The sequence below is a fragment of the Danio aesculapii genome, chromosome 7 (genome assembly GCF_903798145.1).
Source record: "Danio aesculapii chromosome 7, fDanAes4.1, whole genome shotgun sequence".
NCBI classification, from domain to species: Eukaryota; Metazoa; Chordata; class Actinopteri; order Cypriniformes; family Danionidae; genus Danio; species Danio aesculapii.
In genome coordinates, this window is record NC_079441.1 from 5,039,095 (window position 1) to 5,064,705 (window position 25,611).

A 25,611-nucleotide genomic window follows, 5' to 3' on the forward strand; every position below is an offset into this window, starting at 1 on the left:
GTGATTACAATTATGACCAAAATATAGATTGAGTGGGGTGTCAAAATTAATTGTTTCTTTGGTGCACCGCGATGCAGACGCGGACAATTCGGTATCGGTTCAGTAATAATAATAACCGGTTATTATGTAGTGACGTCATTTATCCTATATGCATATGTCGCCGTAGTTTACTATGGCGAGGGAGGCGAGCGTGAACATTTACAACTCTCTAAAAACTTAGAAACTGTGCACAATTTCACTGCATGTGTGTGTGTGTGTTTGCTGGACAGTCTTTCACTGACACTTACAGCAGAAGCCCTTATTTCACTGCGATTGAGAGAATGAAAGTAAACTCCATTTCTCTCTTTCTCTCTCACTGTGGCCCATTTGACCTGCTGGCGTGACTTTTCCTCTCCTCTCTGCGGTTAGAGCGATACATCGGGATACAGACACAAGCGCGTGCCTACAGAGTTTTCTCCACCATGACTATTATGAATCAGCTGTGATCGCCGCTGCCGTTTATCAGTGTCACTCTCATATGAAGAGCGCAGCACGCAAGAGCCAAACGCAGCCCTTTCTGTTGAGCGTGTGACCAATGACATTGCGCCATGACATGGATTTTCTAATACAGTCAAAACCGTAATAAATCAATTATGCGCCTTGAACAGCTGCATTTACATCAATAATAGCTAATTCTAAATAATAAGGCATTCAATTTTCTTCAAACGTTCAGTTGTGGTCTGAATACATGTCCTTATACTACAGGGCTCGAAATTGCAACCATTTTGGTCGCATGAGCGCCCGAAATTTAATCTATGCGCCCTCATAATATATTTGGGAGCATTTGTGTGTCTGAATATAATGGTTGTAGTGCAATCTGATTTGATTTTCTCTATAAACTTGCTCAATCGCTCTACCCTGCTGCTGTATTGGTTCATATTAGCTGTCAATCACTCAACGCTTCCCGCTGTCAGATAACAGGGAGCTTTTGTTACTGCAGGAAATGCAAACGGCTAAAGAGTGAAAAGTGCACAGGTTTGCAATCCTCACCTAAAGTTATAATAATAATAATAATAATAATAATGGCGCAGATGACAGCGATCATGACATGAGGTAAATGTTGATCCGCCAGCGGAGATCAATCGAGTGTTTTCGGAGAAGGTGCCCGAATCTTGTTGCGTTGCTTTCACTGCGTGTTCAGCACAAATGTCCGCTAAATATAAAGTCTAACACTGTACATATCATCGCCAAAGAAACTCACCTTTACTAAGTTTACACTGAAACTACGGCTCATAACAAAGAGCGGTATTGCGCCGGTGGTCATCGCGAGAATCCTGCTCTGTCTGCTCATAAATTGGTGCCGCTTTATTCCACAAACAGAGAAAAATGAAGATCAGCTCATAACGGGACGGAGCATTTAAAATGACACAAACCGAAAGCAAAACTTTTAAAGAGTGATAGAAGTGAGACTTTCTTTTGTCTGTTCTTCCTTGAGATGTATATTATTTTGCTATTGAAAGTAATACCATGATATTATACCGTCACCGTTCAAAATATGAAAAATATTGTGATATTAATTTTAGGTCATATCGCTCACCCCTAGTACAGTTTATATATCTGACTGTTTGTATTAAAGGACAAAATTGTATTACAAATAGTAGATAAATATATTTATACACTTTAATACAAAAATTACTGTGCTCTTAAGAAAATATAAAACTGTATGAAAAGCATCGTCGATGCACAGAGATATCGACTTGAACTGAATCGATGGCATGATAATTGTAACCGAACAATGACACCAGTGTAGGTTCACAGCTCTATGGATTAGTCTTAACTCCACCCCTTTTTAATATCTCCACTATTGACCTTATTTTACAATGCGGAAGTGCTCTCGTTTTTGCGATTGCTACAGGACTTCCGATTCAGTTGCCTGCGGGAGAAATTACTAGAAATAATAAACAGCAGAAAACGATCAAACTACTTGCTCTACAAACAAGTGTTTGCATGACTATGCATAAAAAGTAGAATAATATAATACGAAAAGATCAGTTTGCAACATCAAGCAGCAGAACGAGCTGTTTTTAACCTCTAAAAATGAATGGAAGTGAATGAGACCGGAACTTTTCAACCAAAAAGATTCGAATGGCTGCACCTGCTCATACGCAGAGAATAAGGTGAATAGTTACTAAACACACTCCTTACTGCTGATTGGTTGTGTGTGTTTTAGGAACCAGGACTACATTGTAATCAAAAGCGTTTTGAATGAATTATGAATGAAACCCTTAATAATAAATAAAAAAAAACCACTAGATATTAAAGTCTCCCTTTTCAACCTGTGGGTTCGAAGTTTCATATAGATCTGATATAATTCATGCTCCTCCATCACAGCTCGACATCCATCCAGATTCATTCACCTGGGCCGATGTTTAAAACTGGGAAATGTTATTGCGAGTCATGTTGTGATGGATGTGGGCTTTGAACGGCTTCTTTTTTTCTCACAGCTGACGGATGATGTGAAAAAGGAGAAGGAAAAGGAGCCAGAGAAGCCTGAGAAGCCTGAAATCCTGTCCTTTAAGAAGAAGGGATTCGAGCTGGAGAAGAGGGACAGCGACGACAGTGATGAGGTGAGTGGAAGGACACGTAGACGTCGTGTGGTCTAATAATATTCCTGTCTAACTCCTCCACTTCCTGTTTGACAGGAAATCAAGAAGGACTTGCCCAAGCTGTCCAAAAAGAAGCTCAGGAGGATGAACAGGTTGACTGTGGCAGAGCTGAAACAGGTAATTTAACTACTTTAAAAGGCACCTATTATGCAAAAATCACTTTTGTAAGGGCTTTAAAGACAGTTGTGCGGCAACAGTTTGTGATTATGACCAGCTTATAATGTTAAGTGTTACAACCCTAGTCTGGGGGGGGTAATCAAAAAACAAAAGTCAAAATGTACTCACTATTTACACAATCAAAAAATAACACTTGCAACTATATATATTTTTTCTACAACACCAACCAACACGTTCCTCCGCTCCACGCCCATTTCTCTTTTTTAAAAGACGCCCTGGCTCACTCCAGCCAATCCCAGGGATTTGTTACGTTCAATTACGTTGTCTGCATAATTGGGGCGGGGCCTGTAGAGAGGAAAAGCACGAGAGACACACACACACCAGTCTACAGAAACACTTTGATTGACATTGTCCTTTCGTATGTGTTATTAGAGGGGGAAGCCCCGCCCATTAGTGTCCCTCATTAGCATATCAGCCCTAAGTGAGAAGCAGCTGTCCGCCATTCGAGTTTTGAGCTGCTGAAGATAATGTCAGCGACTGAGAGGATCATCTCCATATACTTGCGCATTCTGACACACTTCTTGTTTTTGAATTGACCATTGGTATAGTTTACATCTCTCAAAGTGGTCTATAGGTGTGGGTAAATGCAGAGCTTCACTATAAAGCTGGTGAAAAAACGCCTGCAAGTTCTGAAAGAGATCAAACCTCACGCAGGTAAGAAAAAGTAACGCAAAAGTAACTCAAAGGTAACCTAACGCATTACTTTCCATTAAAAAGTAACTAAGTAATGCAGTTAGGTACTTTTTTGGGGGAGTAACTCAATATTGTAATACACTACTTTTAAAAGTAACTTTCCCCAACGCTGCCTGCTCATATGGTAACCTATTGTAACAAATGGGGGCTCGTCCGGGATCCGAACCCGGACCTCTCACACCTCAAGTGAGAATCATAAGCCGAGACCAATGTGTTTGTTTTTATTAAGTGTGTGTGTTTTATAATGACGTTAATACATTTTTACTATTAGAAGCTGGTTATATTCGCACACTGTCACCACACGACTGTGTTTAAACCCCTCATAAAAGTCATTTTTGCATAATAGGCGCCCTTTAATCACCATATTAAGGGGAAACGGCTAAGATGTACAACTGATATTAGCACTATATCAGTTACTATAATCGTCCATCATAATGTTGTTCTGTCTTGTGTGTGTCAGCTGGTGGCTCGTCCTGATGTCGTGGAGATGCACGATGTGACTGCGCAGGAGCCCAAACTGCTGGTCCACCTGAAGGCCACCAGAAACACAGTCCCTGTCCCGCGCCACTGGTGCTTCAAGAGGAAGTACCTGCAGGGGAAGAGAGGTATTGAGAAACCCCCATTTGAGCTGCCCGAGTTCATCAGGAGGACTGGCATCCAGGAGATGAGGGAAGCCCTGCAAGAGAAGGTCAACACTCACACGCAATCATATACACACACTCCTATTTCACACCGGTACATCAAGTTTTTATCTTCAAAGAGCACCAAGTTATAAAAACATTGACTTTAAATGTAAATGTTGAAAATTAGAAGAATACAAGGACTGTAATGGGTAAATAAATGCATGACCCTTTAAATTATATCTTCATGTCCTGTTGGTATCTTCACCTAGTATAAATATCAGCGGAATTAAATTGTTTGAGCTCATATTCCTGTATGAAATCTCGCAGAAGGAAGCTCATTTCGGCCGCTTGTATCCGAGATCTTGTCCTTTCGGTCATGACCATAGGTGAGAGTAGGAACGTAGCACCAGGTTGGACCCCCTTTTGCCTTCAGAACTGCCTTAATCCTTGGTGGTATAGATTCAACAAGGTACTGGAAATATTCCTCAAAGATTTTGCTCCATATTGACATGATAGCATCACGCAGTTGCTGCAGATTTGTCGGCTGCACATCCATGATGTGAGTCTCCTATTCCACCACATCCCAAAAGTGCTCTATTGGATTGAGTTCTGGTGACTGTGGAGGCCATTTGAGTACAGTGAACTCATTGTCATGTTCAAGAAACCAGTCTGAGATGATTCATGCTTTGACATGGCACGTTATCCTGCAGGAAGTAGCCATCAGAAGATGGGTACACTGTGGTCATGAAGGGATGGACATGGTCAGCAACAATACTCAGAGAGGCTGTGGCCTTGACACAATGCTCAGTTGGTACTAATGAACCCAAAGTGTGCCAAGAAAGTATCCCCCACACCATTACACCACCACCACCAGCCTGAACCGTTGATACAAGGCAGGATGGATCCATGCTTTCATGTTGTTTATGCCAAATTCTGACCCGACCACCCGAATATCGCAGCAGAAATCGAGACTCAACAGACCAGGCAACGTTTTTCCAATTTTGGTGAGCCTGTGCGAATTGTAGCCTCAGTTTCCTGTTCTTAGCTGACAGGAGCGGCACCCGGTGTGGTCTTCTGCTGCTGTAGCCAATCTGCTTCAAGGTTGGACGTGTTGCCTTTCTGTTGCCTTTCTATCAGCTGGAACCAGTCTGGCCATTCTCCTCTGACCTCTGGCAAGGCATTTGCACCCACAGAACTGACACTCACTGGATATTTTCTCTTTTTCAGATCATTCTCTGTAAACCCTAGAGACGGTTGTGCTTGAAAATCCCAGTAGATCAGCAGTTTCTGAAATACTCAGACCAGCCCATCTGGCACCAACAACCATGCCACATTCAAAGTCACTTAAATCCCCTTTCATCCCCATTCTGATGCTCAGTTTAAACTGAAGCAGATCGTCTTGACCATGTCTACATGCCAGTTGGACGGGTGTACATATTAATAAAGTTTTGAAAGCATCAACACTCTTCTTTATTTACCTTCAATATTTAAAGTTTGACCAAAATAGATCAGTAGATGTGAAAAGCTCAAATGTGATCTTATTTATTTTCGTCCCCCTCAGTTTGGCAGCATTGAGTAAATCATTGCATAAAGCAGCTCAGTATTTCTGCTCTGTCTTTACATCATGACACACGCGCTCTCGAGGCCTTGAGGACTGACAGTGATTTGTGATTATTTTATTCCAGAGCTCGTCTTGTTTTTTATGACACCGTTCCTGACTGACGTTTATAATCTAGTGAAGCGACTTCATATAAACTGTGCTGCTTCATTGACGTCTCTATCCAGCAGTCTTGGTCTCAAAGGCTATTCCTGGAGCTCTGCAGAGTTTAGCTCCAAACACCTCCAACTTACAACTACTTATAAGCTCTAATAGGGGGGTGCGACAATACAGGCTTCTCACGGTTTGGTTTTTAGTTTTAGGTCACGGTTTCATATACAGTTGAAGTCTGAATTATGAGCCATCCTGTATATTTTTTTCCCCCAATTTCTGTTTAATGGAGTTTTTTTCCTACACATTTCTAAACATAATAGTTTTAATAACTCTTCTCTAATAACTCATTTATTTTATCTTTGCCATGATGACAGTATTTAATATTTGACTAGATATTTTTTGAGATACTAGTATTCAGCTTAAAGTCGCATTTAAAGGCTTAACTAGGTTAATTAGGCAAATCATTGTATAACAGTGGTTTGTTCTGTAGACAATTTAGAACAAGTATTGCTTAAGGGGGCTAATAATATTGACCTTAAAATGGTTTAAAATAAATAAAAAACTGCTTTTATTCTAGCCAAAATAAAACAAATGAGACTTTCTCCAGAAGAAAAAATATTGTAGGAATTACTGTGAAAAATTCCTTGCTCCAGTAAATATCATTAGGCAAATATTGGAAGAAGAAGAAAAAACAAACAGGAGGGCGAATCAATTTGACTTCAGCTGTATGTTCTGTAAGAAAGCACTGTCAAATATAGATGTTGGATTTATAAAACTGTACAAGCTAAACAATACAAAATAAATTCAATATAGCAGAAATAAATATTTTTCCGTTTTTTCATGTACCTAACCATAAAAATATAACCCTGCGCACTGTATATAATCTTCACTATATAAAGTAAATAAAGGTGAACCATTACTGAGCTATAATCAGTCAAGAGCAGAGCGATTTCATTGGTTTTAAGGTCACTGTTTTGTAGGGATGTGCTGAAACTCTGGTACTTTTATCGGTGCTAAATTTTAAAAGACTGAAGTATTGATAAGCTCTGACGTTAACAGTTTTGCTATCGGTACTGGATAATTGTTACTAAATGATTGTAACCTACAGTAGCAGAAGTTAACAGAACAACCTTTTCTAATTTGCGATATTTGATATTCGTCTGCGCTGTTGGCAATCTCACGTGAAAAATGTTTGTCTTGTTCCACCAAATAGTACAACAGCAAGCGCATACAGTAACCATCCCTACTGTTTCAGTACGGTTCGGCATACATGTCCAATAATAAAAAAATGGCACTTAAAAATAAAATAAAAAAACACTCTACTAGCAAAATAAAGTACAAAATAAATACAATATTGCAAACTAAAATAACTCAAGCTGTGCTTTTCAGGTTTATGTAACTAACGTTGAAAAATATAATCCAATATAACCCTGCAGACAAAACCATTTCCCAAGTGTTCACATTTCAAGGCATAACCGATTGAATTTGAGTTACGTCTCAAGTAAGACAGGTGGACATAGTAATTGGGATTTTACCATTGAGAGGCAAGACTTGATGTGCACGTTGTAACTTTTATTCAGCTGCTCAGTTGAGACACTTGACAGATCTGTCAATACGGCTCACGTCACTTTCATTCTCAGGTGAAAGCGTTTCCTACTTTAGTGCTCAGTAATGGACATTTACTCGCAGGGAGCCGTGTTTCAGTGCATGAATACGCATTTCTACATGCACAGAGCCAGTTCAGAGAGTAATTAAAGCAATTTGGGAAATGCAAAATACAATACAAAATTTTATGCAATACCGAAAGCTTCCATATGCTTATTGAACTGTGGAGTTCGTACCACATGGTTCAATATTATACAGAGTATTACAGCCTCTGTAATATTTGTATATGCGAGTATGTCTTTTCCAACATTTCCAGCACATTTCAAGTGTGGCGAATTATCTAATGTACCTAGACAGTCTTTAAAAAGTACTTAAATTTGACTTTGTGAAAAGGTGTAAAACCCTGTTTCTCTCTTTCCCTGCAGGAAGACGCCAAAACCATGAAGACCAAGATGAGAGAGAAAGTTCGACCCAAGATGGGGAAGATCGACATCGACTACCAGAAGCTGCACGATGCCTTCTTCAAATGGCAGATCAAGCCCAAACTCACCATCCACGGAGACCTTTACTATGAGGTACGCTCCAGTTACTGCCGTTTTTATAGGGCTACTTCATAATGATGCTCTGATTGGGACGGGAAACGCATGGTTTATTTAGGCATGGGCTGGTATAAGATTCTGACAGTATGATAACCTTGGATAGAAATGTCCCAGTATTGTGATTTCTGCTCTAAAATATGTTCTTTTTTAATGTCTGGGTAAAAAAAAAACTACTTTCTTTATAGCTTAAAGGGCATCTTTGAATGGCTTTCTTTTCTGTGGATATAAAGTAAGCCCCTACACTGTTCAGGTCTACAGCATGCTTGTATGTTGGTGCATAAGCAACAAATTTTAAAACAGAAGATTTTAGCAGCTTTAAAACTTTTCCAAACCATGATAAACCTTGAAACCGGTTATCATCTCATCCCTGGGTTTACTACACATGATTTAACACTTTTTTTTTCACTGACCAATAGGGTCGTCTTACAAAGACTAGTGGAATGATACTGAAAATGTAGGATGCATCACAATCAGCACGGTTGTTCAGTAATCAGTGCAATGACTAGAGCATCAGCAGCTTTAAGTGCAAGTCTGTTTTGGGGCTCAGTCGGATACTGTGTTCTTTCAAAAATCGCTTAATCCACCTTTTAATGCATATACATCATATAAAACATGAGAAAACAAATGAGAAACAACTAATTTTCACTTGCTATTAAAGTGTTCGAGTCCTATTCAGCAATGTGATCTGTTAACATCGCAACAAATGTTGGTAACACTTTAGTTTAAGTACTAATTAATTAAGGTTTTGGCTGTTTATTAGTACTTCTAAAGCACATATTCTGTATTTTCTTATTCTACATCTCTAATCCGATACCTAAATCCAGTTACACACCTTAATAATAACACTGTAAAAACATGTTGGGTTCCACGCAGTTGATTTTATGTTGGGACAACATAAAAGAATTGAGTTAACTTATTAGTTTTTATAAATTTGAGTGGATTGAACATAAAAAAATTAAGTTATCCCCCAAAAAACTCCAGAATTTATATTTTGTGTATTAATAAGCAGCAAATTAGGAGTTTATCATGGTAAAAATCAAGTTAATAGCTTATTAAAAGCAATAATTTTACTTTAAAATGAAGTGTTACGATCTTTTCAGGTCTAGGGATGTGACCGCAACGGAAAATGAATGATTGGTGGTGGGTGATGTGCAATGGCTAGAAAAAACGAGATTGATGAGTTATCTCCTCAAACAGAATTTCTAGAGACTTAAACAAGGTCAAATCAAGAAAAGAGAAGTTTATTTACATCAAAATATAACAAAGAAAACAGGGTATTAATTTAGAAGGGGGCAAGGCCAAAACAACAAACATAAACAAGCTAACTCCTAATATCAACTCTTGCTAATCTGAAATGAGAAGAAACAAAAATACATAAACTAACTAACTCCCTCTACTAACAAACAGGAGAAAACTGATTCAAAACAAAATGGCACCCACCTTCCTACTTAACCCTTAAAATAAACAAACAAACAAACAAATCAACCAGACTCGCTTCTCTGTGGGTGAATTATTAGATGTTATCAACAAGATCACTGAAAGTAGAAGTCTGACTTAAATAGCTTCACCACACTGTAAATATTGAAGTCAACTCAAATTTTGAAAGCTCTAACAAACACAAGGTCTCTATGTGGAGAAAAGTTCTGCCACTGCACGATCTAGCCACCACCAACAATGGTTTGAAGTGTAGATCAGGTTAAATGGTCTCTCTCCTCTCATAACAGTCAATCACTAGAAAGATCCAATGATCACTACCAGGTGGACACAATTACCTGCAGGGAGAGAGAGAGAGAGAGAGAAAACACAAGCACATTGTGCCCACAAAAAGATACGTCTCAGGACGTAACAGAAGTGTGACTAAAATTGTCTTTTATGCGTTCATGACTTTTTAATAATCCCCTAATGAGTTGCTACTGTTGTTGATTTTATCAGGGTAAGGAGTTTGAGACGCGGCTGAAGGAGAAGAAGCCGGGCGATCTGTCGGATGAGCTACGGGTGGCTCTCGGGATGCCTACCGGACCTGTGAGTTCACTTCACACTACAGGACGTCTCCTCATGCTTTCTACTATGAAATAGCTCTTGTGTAATGTTATCTGTGTGTTTGTTTCTGCAGAACTCTCATAAAGTTCCTCCACCGTGGCTCATCGCCATGCAGAGATACGGACCTCCACCATCATACCCAAACCTGAAGATCCCCGGCCTCAACGCCCCCATACCTGAGGTCTGACACGCACACACACACTGAACAACATGATGGGCATAATATGGAATCAGAATTTCTTGTTGTAAATAAAATGTTGAAGGGTAAAGTACATTTAGGAGGTTGTTATCATAAAGACTGACAGGTTTATCAACTGTATAATGTAAAGCGGAACGCTGTTGTATAAGACTGAAGGCTTTATTCTGCGAAAACAACCGTCCATTGTTGCGTTCCCAGAACCATCATTAGCTAACTGAGGGCGCAAGTTTCATCGTCGCAATTTTAGTTCAGCAATTTGGCATTTCCCAAATCCGCCGTTCCAACGAACATTCGCAAACGTGTGCGGTTGAACTGCTTCTCTAGAGCTGTAGTAGAAGCAGAGTTCCTGGTTGTGTTCTACTCCCAGTTATTCCCCCTATGTCCTATTCCTTTCCAAGATTCCAACATCCACACTGAATGCTTAATAAATAAAACCATATTAATAAATGAAGAAAAGTGATCTCTAACATGTTTAATGTGCTTTCAAAGTAATTTGTTTTACAGTTCTCTTTTAGCGAACTTCGTAATGACAATTGTGCTCCTTTCATAGTGCACTCTGAAATCATTCATGGCATTTTTAAAGCAGCCGTGGCCCTTTAGATGGTGCAAAACACTCAAAAACACAAAGCTGTCTAAAGCAAAAACAGCTGAATGCAGTATACATTAATCTATGCATTATTCAGATACAGGATGGCGCCAAACAGTCAAAGAACTGAATACTGACTGAAACGAAACGGCTGAATGGAGTATACACTAACCAACGTATTATTCAGACACAAGATGCCATCAAACATTCAAAAACGACAAGCATATAAATATGGATGCCAACGTATTTAATGAGGGTTAAGATCATTCAAAGTTCCAGAATGAGTGCTGTTCAGCGATTTGTTATCTGGGAAAAACATAAATTGTAATGTAGTGACTGACCAATCAGAATTAAATATTCCATACAGTCGTTTAATAAATGGTATTATTTCTCTCATATACTAGTTGATTCTGCATGGTCAGTCGCTACATTACAAGGTATGTTATTTCCAGATAACAACCGATTATGTATATGAACAAATACAATAAAATTGGGGGGAAATGAGTCATTTTTCACTATACAGAATAATGCAGGAACTCTGATCAGTGGGATGGAGAATATTTGTTATCGAGAATGTCCCCATAAGGAAACTAGAGAGTGTACATTTTATGTTGTGAATAATTGGACAGGAAGTGATGTGTATTGTTCATGGCACCTGATCTAGCCAAAAAGCAGCAGATTATCGTCTAATAGAGGAGCTGATGTAAATATTTATGAAATGTTATACTGTTGAAATGCCGTTTGTTCATACTGAGCTGTGTTTGTGATTCCAGGGCTGTTCGTTTGGGTATCACGCTGGTGGTTGGGGAAAACCTCCTGTTGACGAGACAGGAAAACCGCTCTACGGAGATGTGTTTGGCACCAACTCCATAGACTTCCAGGTCAGGACATGCAAATCCTGTCCATTATTATAAATATGAAGCAGCAGTAGATGACACACACTAGTCATAGAAGTGCCTGATTTAAGTGTTTTAAAAACTGCCCTTATGGTAGAAATATTATATTAGATTAGAAAAATGATACTACTTTGTGGCCCTTGACCACAAAACCAGTCTATTATTTTGAAATTGAGATTTATACGTCAATGAAAAGCAAGTTTATTCAGATTTCAGAGGATGTGTGGTTATAATAGGACAGTATTTGACAGAAATTACTATTTGAAAATCTGCTCTGGGAGTTTACAAATATAAACATTGAGGAAACAATGCCTTTAAAGTTGTCTAAATTACATTCTTGGCAGTTCACATTACTAAGTTTTAGTTTATTTCTGGAAGGACGTTTACTAAATGTCTTCATGAAATATGATCTTTATATTCTAATGGTTTTTGGCATAAAATGAAAATCAATAATTTTGACTTCTAAAATGTATTTTTGGCCTTTGCCGTAAATAGACCTGTGCAACTTAAGACTCCATTAAACAAAAATACAAAATATTTAAAATAAAAAATGTAATTTAACAACAAAATATAATGTGTAAATAATTCAAATAATCATACGCAACATGTTTTTAAAATATTAAGTATTAAAGAATATTAATAAATAAACAATATTGATTTAAAGCATTAACCTCTTAGGGCAGGGGTGTTCAAACTACGGCCTGCGGGCCATCTGCGGCCCGCAATCAGTTTTGTGGCGGCCCGCGAGGCTTTTTATAAATAATAATAATAAAATTTGGCCCGCTATACACAACTGAATGTAATTCAATAAATAACCACCGGATGTCGCTATCACATGCCTTCAATTAGGCAGCAGTTCCTGTTATGAAGTAAAACAAACCGCCCAAACTGAAGGAAACATAATTAATAATCACATTTTGGCAAGCCATGGCGCAACCAAGAAAAAGGAAAATCAACAGTGAGTGCAGGAAATTTCAGTCACGTTGGGGCAAAGAATATTTCTTCACAGAGGTCAGCAGGAAATGTGTCTAATTTGCCAGGAATCAGTTGAAGTAATGAAGGAATATAATAGTAAAAGACATTATGAAACAAAACATCAGGCCTTCAGCTCTTACACTGGTGCCGAACGAGATCATGAAGTAAAACAATTAGCAACTGCCCTATCAGCTCAACAACAGCAGCTTTTCTGTGCTAATAAAGTGCAAGAAAATTCTACGCTGGCTAGTTATGAGGTAGCTCAGCTAATCGCACAGCACAGGAAACCCTTCACTGAAGAAGGATTTATAAAGGAGTGTCTGATGAGTGTTGCAACTGTAATTTGCTCAGAGAAGATTCAAGATTTTAAAAATGTAAGTCTTTCTAGAAACACAGTTGGACGACAAATTAAAATAATTCCATAATACACACACACACACACACACACACACACACACACACACACACACACACACACACACATGTATATATGTATGTATGTGTGTGTGTGTGTGTGTGTGTGTGTGTGTGTGTATATATATATATATATATATATATATATATATATATATATATATATATATATATATATTAAAATATGCATGTCTGTGTGATGCATGTAAAGTTTGGCCCGCAACAATTTTTTTTTTTTTTCTGGCCCTCAGCCCAAAAAGTTGGGACATCCCTGTCCCTAGGGCTTGAGCGTCAGCACATTTTAGCTTTTAAGTGGCTATTTAAAATACTTTGAATGTTTTATATTTTGTTACAGACATAAATTGTCATCCTGCAACTGTTTTGCAGTATATGAAATGTCCCGAACATTATTTTTACTGTCCAAAATGAAAAAAAAAAATTGTTTTTACTCTCTGATAGTCAAAGCAAGTTAAAACAAAATTCAATGTTAAATATGCATTAAAAAAGTCAGAAAGTGTTTTATGTAAATTCTGACCATGAGTCCACATATATGGATGTCATTTATCTTAAGTACATCGTATCAAAAGATGATGCTTAGATTTTTATTCTAATTAGGTTCTAATAAGCCCAAATAGCAAAGAGAAATAAAAAATGCATGTAAAAAAACACCTTGGGCCTTAAGAGGTTAATAGACGTGTAATATTACTTTTACACGTAATCTGAAAAAAAAAACATATATATATATATATATATATAGAATAAAACTATATACTATATATATATATATATATATATATATATATTGATTTTATTTATTTTTGTGAAATTAAATGTTTTAAGAATATAACTTCTCACATAAAATGTTAGCAAGCTAAAATATCACTTCTGTATTATGTTTTACATGCTTTTGACTCCCTTGGTGTTTGACTGTTTTTGTGTGTGTTCTGCTGTGGACAGGCTAAAGCGGAGGAGGAGGAAGTGGACCGAACCCCGTGGGGAGAGCTGGAGCCGTCAGATGAAGAGTCCTCTGAGGAAGAGGAGGAGGAGGAGAGCGATGAGGAGAAACCAGACGAAACCGGCTTCTTCACTCCTGCAGACAGGTGAGCGGTCAAACTCTGGCCATCTCCACACGAACACTGAATCTTCATTGCTTTATTTTTTTTTTAAATCTCCATCCACATGAAAAATCTCAAATGCACTGATGCATGTTGAGGGCACGCTGAACCAACAGGGGGCAATAGTTACCACCAAATGGAGAATTAAGTATGTTTCGAAGTAAACAGCATACAAGTCGATGCTAACTTGAGTATCATCCTGCTGTCAAACAATGTGGAATGTGATACATTTGCCGCAAATGTGCCAAAGTTATGTCTTGCACATTTGGAGTGACCCAGCCATGTTAGCCAATCAGAAATGAGAAAACTGCGCTTGCTGACATCATGAGGCGAAAGCTCCTGTTGTGTCTGTATGACCACACTGTACTCGAAGTTTTGAGATATCTTCACCCTGGCCTGAGTTTTCAGAAAGTTTCTCTTTCAGTATCTGAGGCCAGACTCGAGGTGTCTGTAGGGTCCAAAAATACTTCAACCATTTTTTTAGCTCTTATAAAGTCTTAAATAACTGTATTGTGTTGTAGGTCTTAAAGCATTTTAAACAGGTCTTCATTTTCTTGTATCCATGTAAGACTACCCAATTGGGCCGACATCCAACCAATCACCAAACAGTCTGTCTCAATACCACTTTTAACAAATGTTTTCTTCGTTAACTCTATTCACCAATATGATTTCATTATCTTTCTCACAATAACATTTGTTTAAAAGTTCCTCTTCTATTTATTGTTACCTGGTAAGGACAGACTGTTGTGCATACATTCAGTTTTTAAAACGCGTCTATTAAAAAGAGATGTTATTTTGGAGAAAAAAAATTATGCAACTAGAGTTTGCCTGTGTTATGAGACAAGTAACATCGTTTCCATTGGCCAACTGGACCATTAGTAGAAATCCTTTGTGTTTAACCCTGTGTAAGTCTGAAAAAATGGTTTTAACCCTTGTTTATTGTTTAAATGGACTACCCTTTCGTTGTGTTGGGGGCTGTTTTTGCCCCATTGACTTCCTAAATAATGATTTTTTTGGATTGCAAAGCTTTGACGGCATATAATCATGCATTCTTGATTGTTGCTGGTTTTCCCTGTTGGGAAGAGGTACATTTATTAATTAATTTATTTGGAAGTCCAATGGGGCAAAAAAAAAAACTAAACATTGAAAGGGTAGAACATTTGCCCAGAATGTGTTGTTGCATTTTCCCAAAATAGGTGTCAAAATAAGATTGGTCACCAAAACTCAGTCCCGTTTGCTGAAACACAGAGAAAGTTGTGGCCAAATTACACCTAAAAAAGCACCCCAGAGTGGATGAAAACATCCCCAACAGCACACAAGGGTTAAAAAAAAGTCTGTCTTAAATCTGTGTTGATGTTACCCTGCTGTGGTCTGTGTTGACCCGCTCCTCTGCGTTTCTCATTGCAGTCACAGTGGTTTGATCACTCCGGGTGGATTCTCCTCTGTTCCTGCCGGTATGGAGACTCCAGAGCTGATCGAGCTGAGGAAGAAGAAGATCGAGGAGGCCATGGACGGGTGAGAGTCTTCTGCAAACATCACAAATACACTTAAGGGTAGAGTAGTGATGGGAGAAACTGAGCTTTTCAAAGCTTCGAAACACACTATTTATTCGTTTATATTATTATATAAAACTTATAGTGACACCTGCTGGTCAAACTTGTGTAAATGCTACAAAATCAGCAAGACCTGCATTAGAACTGACTTTATCAAACATATTCGAACTTCAGCTCAAAAATATAACCTGTAAAATAACTTTGCTCATCGTCTAATGTCATTAAATGTCTGTATAATAGGTGTTCTTTTAACTTTTCAAGGCTTATAATTTGATTGTTTTATGGTGGGCTCTGCTAAACAAGCTAACAGGAGACTATTGATAGCTATTATTAACTGTTATTAATTTTCATTTTACAAATGGCTCATTGAAATGTCTACAAACTCCAAAAAATGATCCGAGATTAGATAAAAACAGCTGTTTAGAGATTCACCACTAGAGGGCGATTTTGAATGAATCTGTGATTCATTTGGATTTTATGGTACATGCCCAAGCTGAGAACCATTTTATTTATCGTTTCGAAACACTTATGACATTAAAAAAAGCCTAAATTACTGTAATCACATGACTTTGCCAATTAGATACGCACGCCGAAACCACTGATTCGAAACTAAAGATTTCAAAGCTTCATGAAGTGTTTTGAAAGCAGCCATCACTGCTTAAGTGCTCTGGGCAATATTTGAAGAATGTTTTTGACCACAGACCAAGTACCAAAACACACTTTTGGCCAATCAGCAGTGAGGGGCAGGTCTAGTAACTGTAGTTGTGACGGGGTACTGTGCCTCAGTCAACTGCGTTATTTACAGTTCTATTGGCGGACAAATATGGACATTGATTCCGGTCAGAGAATCAGGCAACAACGAAGAAATCCTCTGCAAACTTCTTTAATAACATTTGTTAAGCAGTCAGTGAAATCAAACTTTCCATCAATTATGTTGTGGTCTGTCAGATCAGGAATACAGTATAAATATAAGGTATCTTTGCACATTCACTTCAATGAGAAATCACACCATATAAACAATGATTAAACCATGATAACAAAGGAACAAAAATAAACAAACGGATTAAGTAAACTGGCAGTAAATGGCAATAGGCGGAATGACGCAGCTTATATTGCATCGATAATTCTCCGCGATCGCGGCGTGATCGTTGTCATGTATAACAAACAGTCCCTTATATCAAAGGTGTACATGTTCGTTCAGTGATAGTCACATTATTACTCACATTTGGTGCATGAACGCACAACATGTAGGAAGAAAGGGAGTGCATTGTGATCAGGCACCGGCATCCGTATATGGGAAGTTGCACCGCTAATAACGGTCCGTGTGAAACTCACTGATTATTTTCAGTTCCTAGTGGGCTTTCTGACAGTAGTATTTTTTTAAAAAGTGGGCGGAGTCCGGTTGGGTTATGGACGTGGTTGTTTTGGTGCTTAAAAATCGTTGGTAAACTTTGCATGAAAGTCTAATCATAGAAATCAGGGTTTCAAATAAGGGTCTTATTAATCAATGTTTTTACTAGCATGAACTAAAAACAGCAATACGTGTGCTGCATTTAATCTTATTTCAACATTTACTAATGCATTATTAAAATCCGAAGTTGAGCTTGTTAACATTTACTTAATGCACTGTGAGTTAACAGTAAAGGCTGCTTTATACTTCTGCGTCGAGTGATCGGCGTGACCCACCCAATATATACTTCTGCGTGCTGTTTGTGTTGCTCTGCAGTTACACTTCCAAAACACTAGATGGCAGTAGGTTTTTATGTTCCTCTGTGTCAAGTATTTTTGCCGGTGTTTTTTAATTTTTTTTCTGAACACTACCTAATGTACAAGTAGCTCAAACTCGCTCATTTAGCGAGCTACTGGCGGACGTGCAACAACTTTAATCATGAGGTAAACACAAAACAAAAGTTTCCATCTGAAGTTCCTTCACGGCACTTGACACTTGTGAACACTCGCTCCAATGAGCTTGCGGCTCTCAGCACCGCCCACACTCATCACAACTACCAAGCCGACCGATCACAAAGCTTGCACTATGCGCTGTTGTAACGTCAGCGTCGGTGTCATCCACGGCAAGGGCTATGCGACCACACGAAGGCTGCATCAGAGCATACGCTTGACGCAGAAGTATAAATTAGCCTTAACGGTGAACGATTGTACTTTCGTTAACGATTAATAATAAATGAATAATTACTGATAAATAAATAAATGAATTAATACTGTAATTTATTTGTGTTAGGTAACATTTAACTAATGGAATCTTACAGTGAAGTGTTATGGAAATGTTTTAATTTTGGTTTATTTTAAACAAAACAAAAACGGAGCAGTATATGAATACCTTAGTTGTTTTATTATGGAACATAGTATGACAGAAAACATCTCAATTTACACCTTTTAATCTAATAGGCCTCAGATTTTAAACTCTCGTTTGGAGGGAAAGTGATATTTATGTTCTGAACACAAGACACAAATTTAGCTTGTAAATTGCAGCTTATACATCATAATAAAAGTACAATATGTGCTTAATTTAGTGTAACGTGTTAAGTCATTGTGTGTTTTCAGAAACGAGACTCCTCAGCTGTTCACGGTACTGCCAGAGAGGAGGACAGGACCTGTTGGAGCTGCTATGATGGCCTCCACACACATCTACGACATGACTACGGTACGCTCTTATACTTTTTTGTTGGGTGCAGCAACTGACCTTAATTGTGTGACCATTGAAATGAATGGGTTTCATAGCGCAGTGCTTTCTGTGTCCGCTGTAAAAGCTGCCACTTATATTGATACGGGACCCTTTAAAGTCTGCATGAACCAGAAGATGTGACTGTATGTGATGCAGTTGCTAGTGAAACATAATATTAAATGAGAAAGCAGTGGGTGTGGCTTGTTTTTTTTTCTACTGCGAGCTGATTGGATGAAGTAAAATGGGCATTTCTTTCAGAAAGATCTGGAAAAGGATTTGGGGAGAGTTATTACAACCTAACAGACTCCTCGCCATTTCTGTTTGTTGTCAAAACTGACAGCTGGAGGGGCGTGGTTAAGTGTGTTAGCCACGCCCAATACCTCAGACAGACATAATCTGAGAATTTAACTGAAAACAAACAGGAAGTGCACTTTAATTTTAATTAGATTGCGAGGGCAAGCCATTTTTCTTTTCTTAATCACATGCAGAGATGAACTGTTCACCACAAAACTAGCAACATGAGCTAACAAAGTGAATATGCTTAGTTTTGATTTCACTCGTACTTTAAACCTGAACACTGGTGGTTTGTATTTCTAATATTATTAAATCACTTCACCTTCAGACAGCATCTGCCTCGTATCCCAGAGTTCTCTCTGATTTAGTGGCTGATTTAGATGTCTGGATGGCTGATGAGATAGCCGAGCGTCTGCATCAGATCCGCTTCACAGCATCACACGCTGCATCCATATGGCCTTCATCTGCATTTAAAATGACACAGAAGAGAGAAACGAGCAGCAGCTGGCGGATATGATGCTGTAGATCAGAAAACTGCAGCTATATACGCTTTATATCACTGCAGACAGCACTGACATGCACAAATAAATGCCTCCTTTACTTGAGACAAATTACATTTTAGACATTTGATGGGTTTGTTGGGAGTGTGTGATTTAAAACAAACAAAAGCATTGTTTTTATATTAATATTTAGCAATGTGTATTTTTTTGTGCTGGTCATGGCTGGTTTAGGCGTCATGCATAGATAAGATAATTTCAGCCAGTTGCAGTTTGTCTTAATGAGCGATTCACTGAGTCATATATTCAAATGATTTGTTGCTCATTTATGTAGAATCATTTTATGAATAGATCAATGATTCTGATCAAATGATTTGTTCAGAACGAAATGAAGCAATCAATCATTTTTCTGACTGGATTGATTCAAATGATTCATTCAGAACAGCCGATTTATTTAGATTGAAACAATCACTTTTTTTGAATGGATTGATTCAAAAGATTCATTTAGAACGGCTGTTTTATTTAGATTGCATCAATTAATCTTTTTTTCGAATGGGTAGACTCAAATGATTCATTTACAATTGTTGTTTTATTTAGGTAGAGGCAGTGAATCAAATGAATCATTTTTATGAATGCGTTGACTCAATTGATGTGTTCAGAACAGCTGTTGTATTTAGATTGTAGTGAATCAAATTTATGAATGGATCATCAACTGAAATGATACATTCAGAATTACAGATTTATTTAGAATAAAGCAATGACTCATATTTATGAATGGATCGACTCAAATTCATTCAGAACAGCGGATTTATTTATAAATTAAACTTTTTTTATATGAAACTATCATTGACTCTTTGACTCGAATGATCTGTTTAGAATAGAACATTTTTAAATAAATGTATTTAGATTAAAGCAGTGAATCAAATTTATGAATAGATCATTAACTCAAATGATTTGTTCAGAATGACAGATTTATTTAGAATGAAGCAATGAATAAATTTATAAATGTTTTGACTCAAATGATTCATTCAGAATTGCTGATTTATTTTGTAAATGGGTATTGCTTAAATTATTCATTTAGAATGGCTGATACATGAATGGATGGATCATTGACTCAAATGATTTGCTCAAAAATGCAGATTTCGTTTACAATGAAGCAATGAACCATTTTTATGAATAGATCAACTCAAATGATTCATTCATAATGGCTGATGTATTAATAATTGAACCATTTTTATGAATTGATTGAATTATGAGTCGTCCAGATTGGCTGATTAATAAATGAATCATTTTATAATTGACTCATTGATTTAAAAGATTCACTCAGATTCGCAGATTTTAGAATAAAGCATTGTTTCTATAAATGGTTTGACTAAAATGATTCATTCAGAATAGCTTATTTAATTAGAATGAAGCCATAAATATTTTTTTATGAATGGATAATTGACTTAAATTATTAGTTTAGGATGACTTTTATTTACAGTGAATTATTTTTAAATGGATCATTGACACAAATTATTTGTTCAGCGTGTCAGATTTATTTAGAATGAAGCAATGAATCATTTATGAATATATTGACTCAAATGATTCCTTCAGAATGGCTGCTTTGTTTATTAATGAATCATTTTTATGAAAGATACTTTGACTCAAATGATTCATTCAGAATGGAGGACTTTAGAATAAAGCATTTCCTATGAATAGATCATCGACTCAAGTGATTCGTTCAGAACAGCTGATTAAATTAAATGAATCATTTATAAATGGATTGACTCAAATGATTCATTCAGAATGGCAGGTTTTAGAATAAAGCATTGTTTCTATAAATTGAGCATCGACTCGAATGATTAATCAAAATGTCTGAACGATTTATTTAGAATGAATCATCGAGTCATTTTTATCATTAAGTCAGAATGAAGTAATTTATGAATCAATCAAAGACTCTGACTCAATTGATTCATTCAAAAATGATTCATTCAGGATGGAAATACTGCAGTGTTTCTTTTTCAAAATACTTTTGTCATTAAAACAGGAAAAAACAGGCAATCTTGCCTTAAATGTCAATTTTAGGTCATTCAGTATAAATTTTTTGCTCGTCTAAACTGTTTTATAAGGTCAATATCTATTTTTATTATTACAATTCAGCTTTTTATGTATTATAAGGTCTTTTTTAAAATGCATGTCAGAAATGTTAAAAGTGCTTCCTCTGTGCTGTGATTGGTGCAGACGGTGACGAGTCGTAAGGTGGGCGTGTCTGTGCTGGGCGGAGACTCTCAGGGTGTAGAGGTTGCTCTGGCCCCGGAGGAGCTGGAGCTGGACCCCATGGCCATGACCCAAAAGTACGAGGAGCACGTCCGAGAGCAGCAGGTGGAGAAGGAGGACTTCAGCGACATGGTGGCAGAGCACGCCGCCAAACAGAAGGTCAGTTCAATCAAAACAAGGACTTTACTTGGCATCATTAAAGCAGGGGTGCACAAACTCAGTGCTGGAGAGCCAGTGTCCTGCAGATTTGCCTTTCTTTATTTAAGTGGAAATGGATCTTTGGCTTCACCACACAACCACATCAGCGTTGACATCACAAATACATTCAATATCATTACATTAAAAGCTCAGCTCCATTAACGCTACTCATACTTAAAGCCAGTGTTTAAAATTTTAATGGCAGTCGGCACAGGACATCTGATATTCATTTCTCTTTAGCTCCAACTTGCCTCAACACACCTGCACGGATGTTTTTAGCGTAGTAAATCCGCTGTCACACTAGACCTTGTGTGTCGTACACCGCTGATTATAACGAGTGCACGTGATGGCTATCACCGCGCACACACAAACACACACATCGTGATCTGACAAAGCCTTCACAGCAGCATGAGAGACGAGCGCCAGTCACTCAATCCAGCATACAGTTCTCAACCCTCCGCCACGTCTGTCTTTATATTATAAGATGATTGTTAGGCTTTTATTCTAATTCGGTTTTAATAAGCCCAAATAGCAAAGAGAAATAAAAAATGCATGTAAAAAACACCTTGGGCCTTAAGAGGAGAAAGTCATCTGTGCTCAATGCTCAGGTGTTATCAAAATCTGACGCGCATCACACAGCGCCTGCAGTTAAAGTGCTAGATCGAGCATAGAAGCATTGTCTGATCAACATGCAGCACCTACATGTTCAAAAGAGTCTAAAACGCCAAATGGGATGAATTTACACCACATTTTAAGTAAATCATACTATCTGTATTTGGCTTTTCACCTGTATGGTGACTCTGAACTGTCAAAACTCTCAATTCTTTTTTTTGGATATTACATATTTGCATGTACGCACATCACTGTAACACGTTTTATTCAGGAACATTTGAGCGGGTTTCAGTCCTTAGCTCTTTCATTTTCATTTGATTTAAAATGTTTACTTGTTAATTAAGTCTCATTTTGTTAATTAACCTGTTATTTTTATACAACAGTCAAGTTGCATGTTAATTTGATATGCGATTATTTATTCATGCTGATTTATGTCTATATTCAGTTCATAAGATCCGTTCAAACTTTCATGAAGTCATTCAAATAAAATCAGCTGTTTATTGTATAAACATATAACATTTTGAAATTTATGTTTATCGGCTATAGTATATCAGTTATCAGCCTCCAAATCTAAAGAGTGATTGGTTATTGATATCAACCAAAAAATCCATATTGGTGCATCCCTACTTTTAGTTGCAGCAGTTTTGTTTACTTGTTAATTAAGTGCCATTTTGTTAATTCACCTGTTATTTTATACAACAGTAAAGTTAATAAATAATTCATTAATTAAATTTATTAAATTAATTTAATAATTAATTTAATATAAGAAAAGGACATTTATTTATTTTCTATTAAATGTATTTATTAATTCATGCTGATTTATGAATAGACTATTCAGTTTATAAGATCAGTTCAAACTTTCATGAAGTCTTTAAAATAAAATCAGCTGTTTATTGTATAAACATATAACATTTTGAAACATTTATGTTTATCGGCTATAGTATATCAGTTATCAGCCTCCAAATCTAAAGAGTGATTGGTTATTGATATCAACCAAATAATCTATATTGGTGCATCCCTACTTTTTTAGTTGCAGCAGTTTTGTTTACTTGTTAATTAAGTCTTATTTTGTTAATTAACCTGTTATTTTATACAACAGTCAAGTTGCATGTTAATTTAATATGAGAAGAAAAGGACATTTATTTATTTTTTAATAAATGTATTTATTAATTCATACTGATTTATGTATAGACTATTCATTTCATAAGATCAGTTCAAACTTTCATGAAGTCTTTAAAATAAAATCAGCTGTTTATTGTATAAACATATAACATTTTGAAATATTTATGTTTATCGGCTATAGTATATCGGTTATCAGCCTCCAAATCTAAAGAGTGATTGGTTATTGATATCAAATAATAAATCCTACTTTTAGTTGCAGCAGTTTTGTACTGTGCAGAAACTCTGTGTTGAGAAGCCCTTATTATTAATTAGCCATGACTAAATAAAACTAGGGATGCACCAATCCTGATACTTGGATTGGATATCGGTTCGATACGGCATATTTGTAATGAATCTGGTATCAGCACATCCGATCTTGCGCGTGCGCTATATTCTGTGTCATTTATAAGCCAACAAAAGCCATAAAGGTAGCCTATTATAAGGCACTAGAAAGTTGTCATGTAGGCTACTACATCCTAAAAGTTCTGAAGCCATTTTACTGTTTAATCTGAAGCACAGATGAATATTCATGTGGTTAAATTAATGTTCAGTTCAGCGCTTCCCGCCGTGGCGCCTGTCAATCATTCTCCATTCATTCACAATTCAAACTGTGCGTCGCGGTTATGACCACACGAATAAACTTTCTCCAAGACTATTTCTTCCTGTTAGTTTAAATAATCAGTGGAGAAATGCATTTAGTTTAGCATTAAATGGCTTCATTTGACCTGCTGCTGTTTTGGAAGTGTCCGCATATACCGGAGGGCTGAGCGCTGTGTCTCAGTGATGCATCAAACATGAATGCTCAAATAATGTAGCCTAGTTTACAGCACACGTCATGTTTTAGTTAGATTGTGTCGTCTGTCATATACAGTCGGCCTATAGGTCTGTTATTTTTACTAAAGAAGATATATTATTTGAGTTTAGCACCAGAACTATAGAAACTGTCTTATGCTTAAAAAAGAAAGAAAACGGCACAGTATCGGGATCAGATCTGTATCGGTCGATACTCAGAATTTTGATATCGAGATCAGTTACAAAAAATGGTATCGGTGGATCCCTAAATAAAACGCGGTTAACCGTGAAAATCGGTTAATATCTGCATCCCTAGATCAGTGTAGACACCGTCTCTGACCCACAGAAACTGAACATTTTGAGGATGCTAAAGATCCTGTTTTAGATTGGAAACTCGTTCTTTCTTTGTGTTTGTAAATGATTGTGTGTGTTTTTTTCTGAAATATTTCTGTGGTTTGTTTCTCTCAGCAAAAGAAGCGCAAGGCGCAGCCGCAGGACACACGCGGAGGAGCCAAGAAATACAAAGAGTTCAAGTTCTAGAGCTGCTCGTCCTTCAGTCTTTTATTGTGCAGGAGCACACGTGTGTATGTGCGTCACCTTACAGTGAGCCACCTTTTTCATTTACGGTCAATGTTTTTGTAAATAAAATCCCAGTCCATGACAAACACGCTCATGATCTTTTATTTCATCCCCCGTTTTGAGGCTTTTAGATGATTATTAAGGTCATACACAGATTCCCACATTGCTGCTGAACTATAAAAAAAAAATCAATCCATAAATTAGCAGTTTCATGTAATTTTGTTAAAGTAAATTGGCCATTTTGTGTGTGTGCGTGCGTGCGTGCGTGCGTGCGTGTGTGTGAGAGTGTGTATGGATGTTTCCCAGTACTGGGTTGCGGCTGGAAGGGCATCCGTTGCATAAAACATGCTGGAATGGTTGGCAGTTCATTCCGCTGTGGCGACCCCTGATGAATAAGGGACTAAGCCGAAGGAAAATTTAATGTATTTTTTTGCTTTTGGATTGCACTATGGGATTTTGATAAGTCCTATTGTTTTACTAGTGCCATGCAAAAAATAATCACGATTAAGCACTTCCAAAATAAAAGTTTGTTGACAACTTGTGTATATTTAGTATGTTTATGTAAATACACATGCATATATTTGAGAATATTTATATTTAAAATATTTGTATATGACATGATATATATCTATATTTATATATACATATACACTGCTCTGCATAGAGTACAGCCCATTTTGAAAATTAATATGAATATATTAATCA

At 37.1% G+C, this 25,611-nt stretch overlaps 1 protein-coding gene across 1 annotated transcript in view; it reads left to right on the plus strand.

Annotated features, from left to right (window-relative positions):
- Positions 1-24,992, plus strand: part of sf3b2 (splicing factor 3b, subunit 2) — a 42,089-nt gene extending 17,097 nt beyond the window's left edge. Inside the window, exons 10-21 of the mRNA XM_056460957.1 lie at positions 2,484-2,606; positions 2,682-2,762; positions 3,976-4,203; positions 7,880-8,029; positions 9,986-10,075; positions 10,167-10,274; positions 11,652-11,759; positions 14,121-14,263; positions 15,686-15,793; positions 18,394-18,493; positions 21,529-21,723; positions 24,796-24,992. Coding sequence (XP_056316932.1) covers positions 2,484-2,606; positions 2,682-2,762; positions 3,976-4,203; positions 7,880-8,029; positions 9,986-10,075; positions 10,167-10,274; positions 11,652-11,759; positions 14,121-14,263; positions 15,686-15,793; positions 18,394-18,493; positions 21,529-21,723; positions 24,796-24,867 — 1,506 coding nt within the window. The 3' untranslated portion in view covers positions 24,868-24,992. The remainder of the gene's footprint in view (positions 1-2,483; positions 2,607-2,681; positions 2,763-3,975; positions 4,204-7,879; positions 8,030-9,985; positions 10,076-10,166; positions 10,275-11,651; positions 11,760-14,120; positions 14,264-15,685; positions 15,794-18,393; positions 18,494-21,528; positions 21,724-24,795) is intronic.
- The last annotated feature ends 619 nt before the right edge of the window (positions 24,993-25,611 follow it).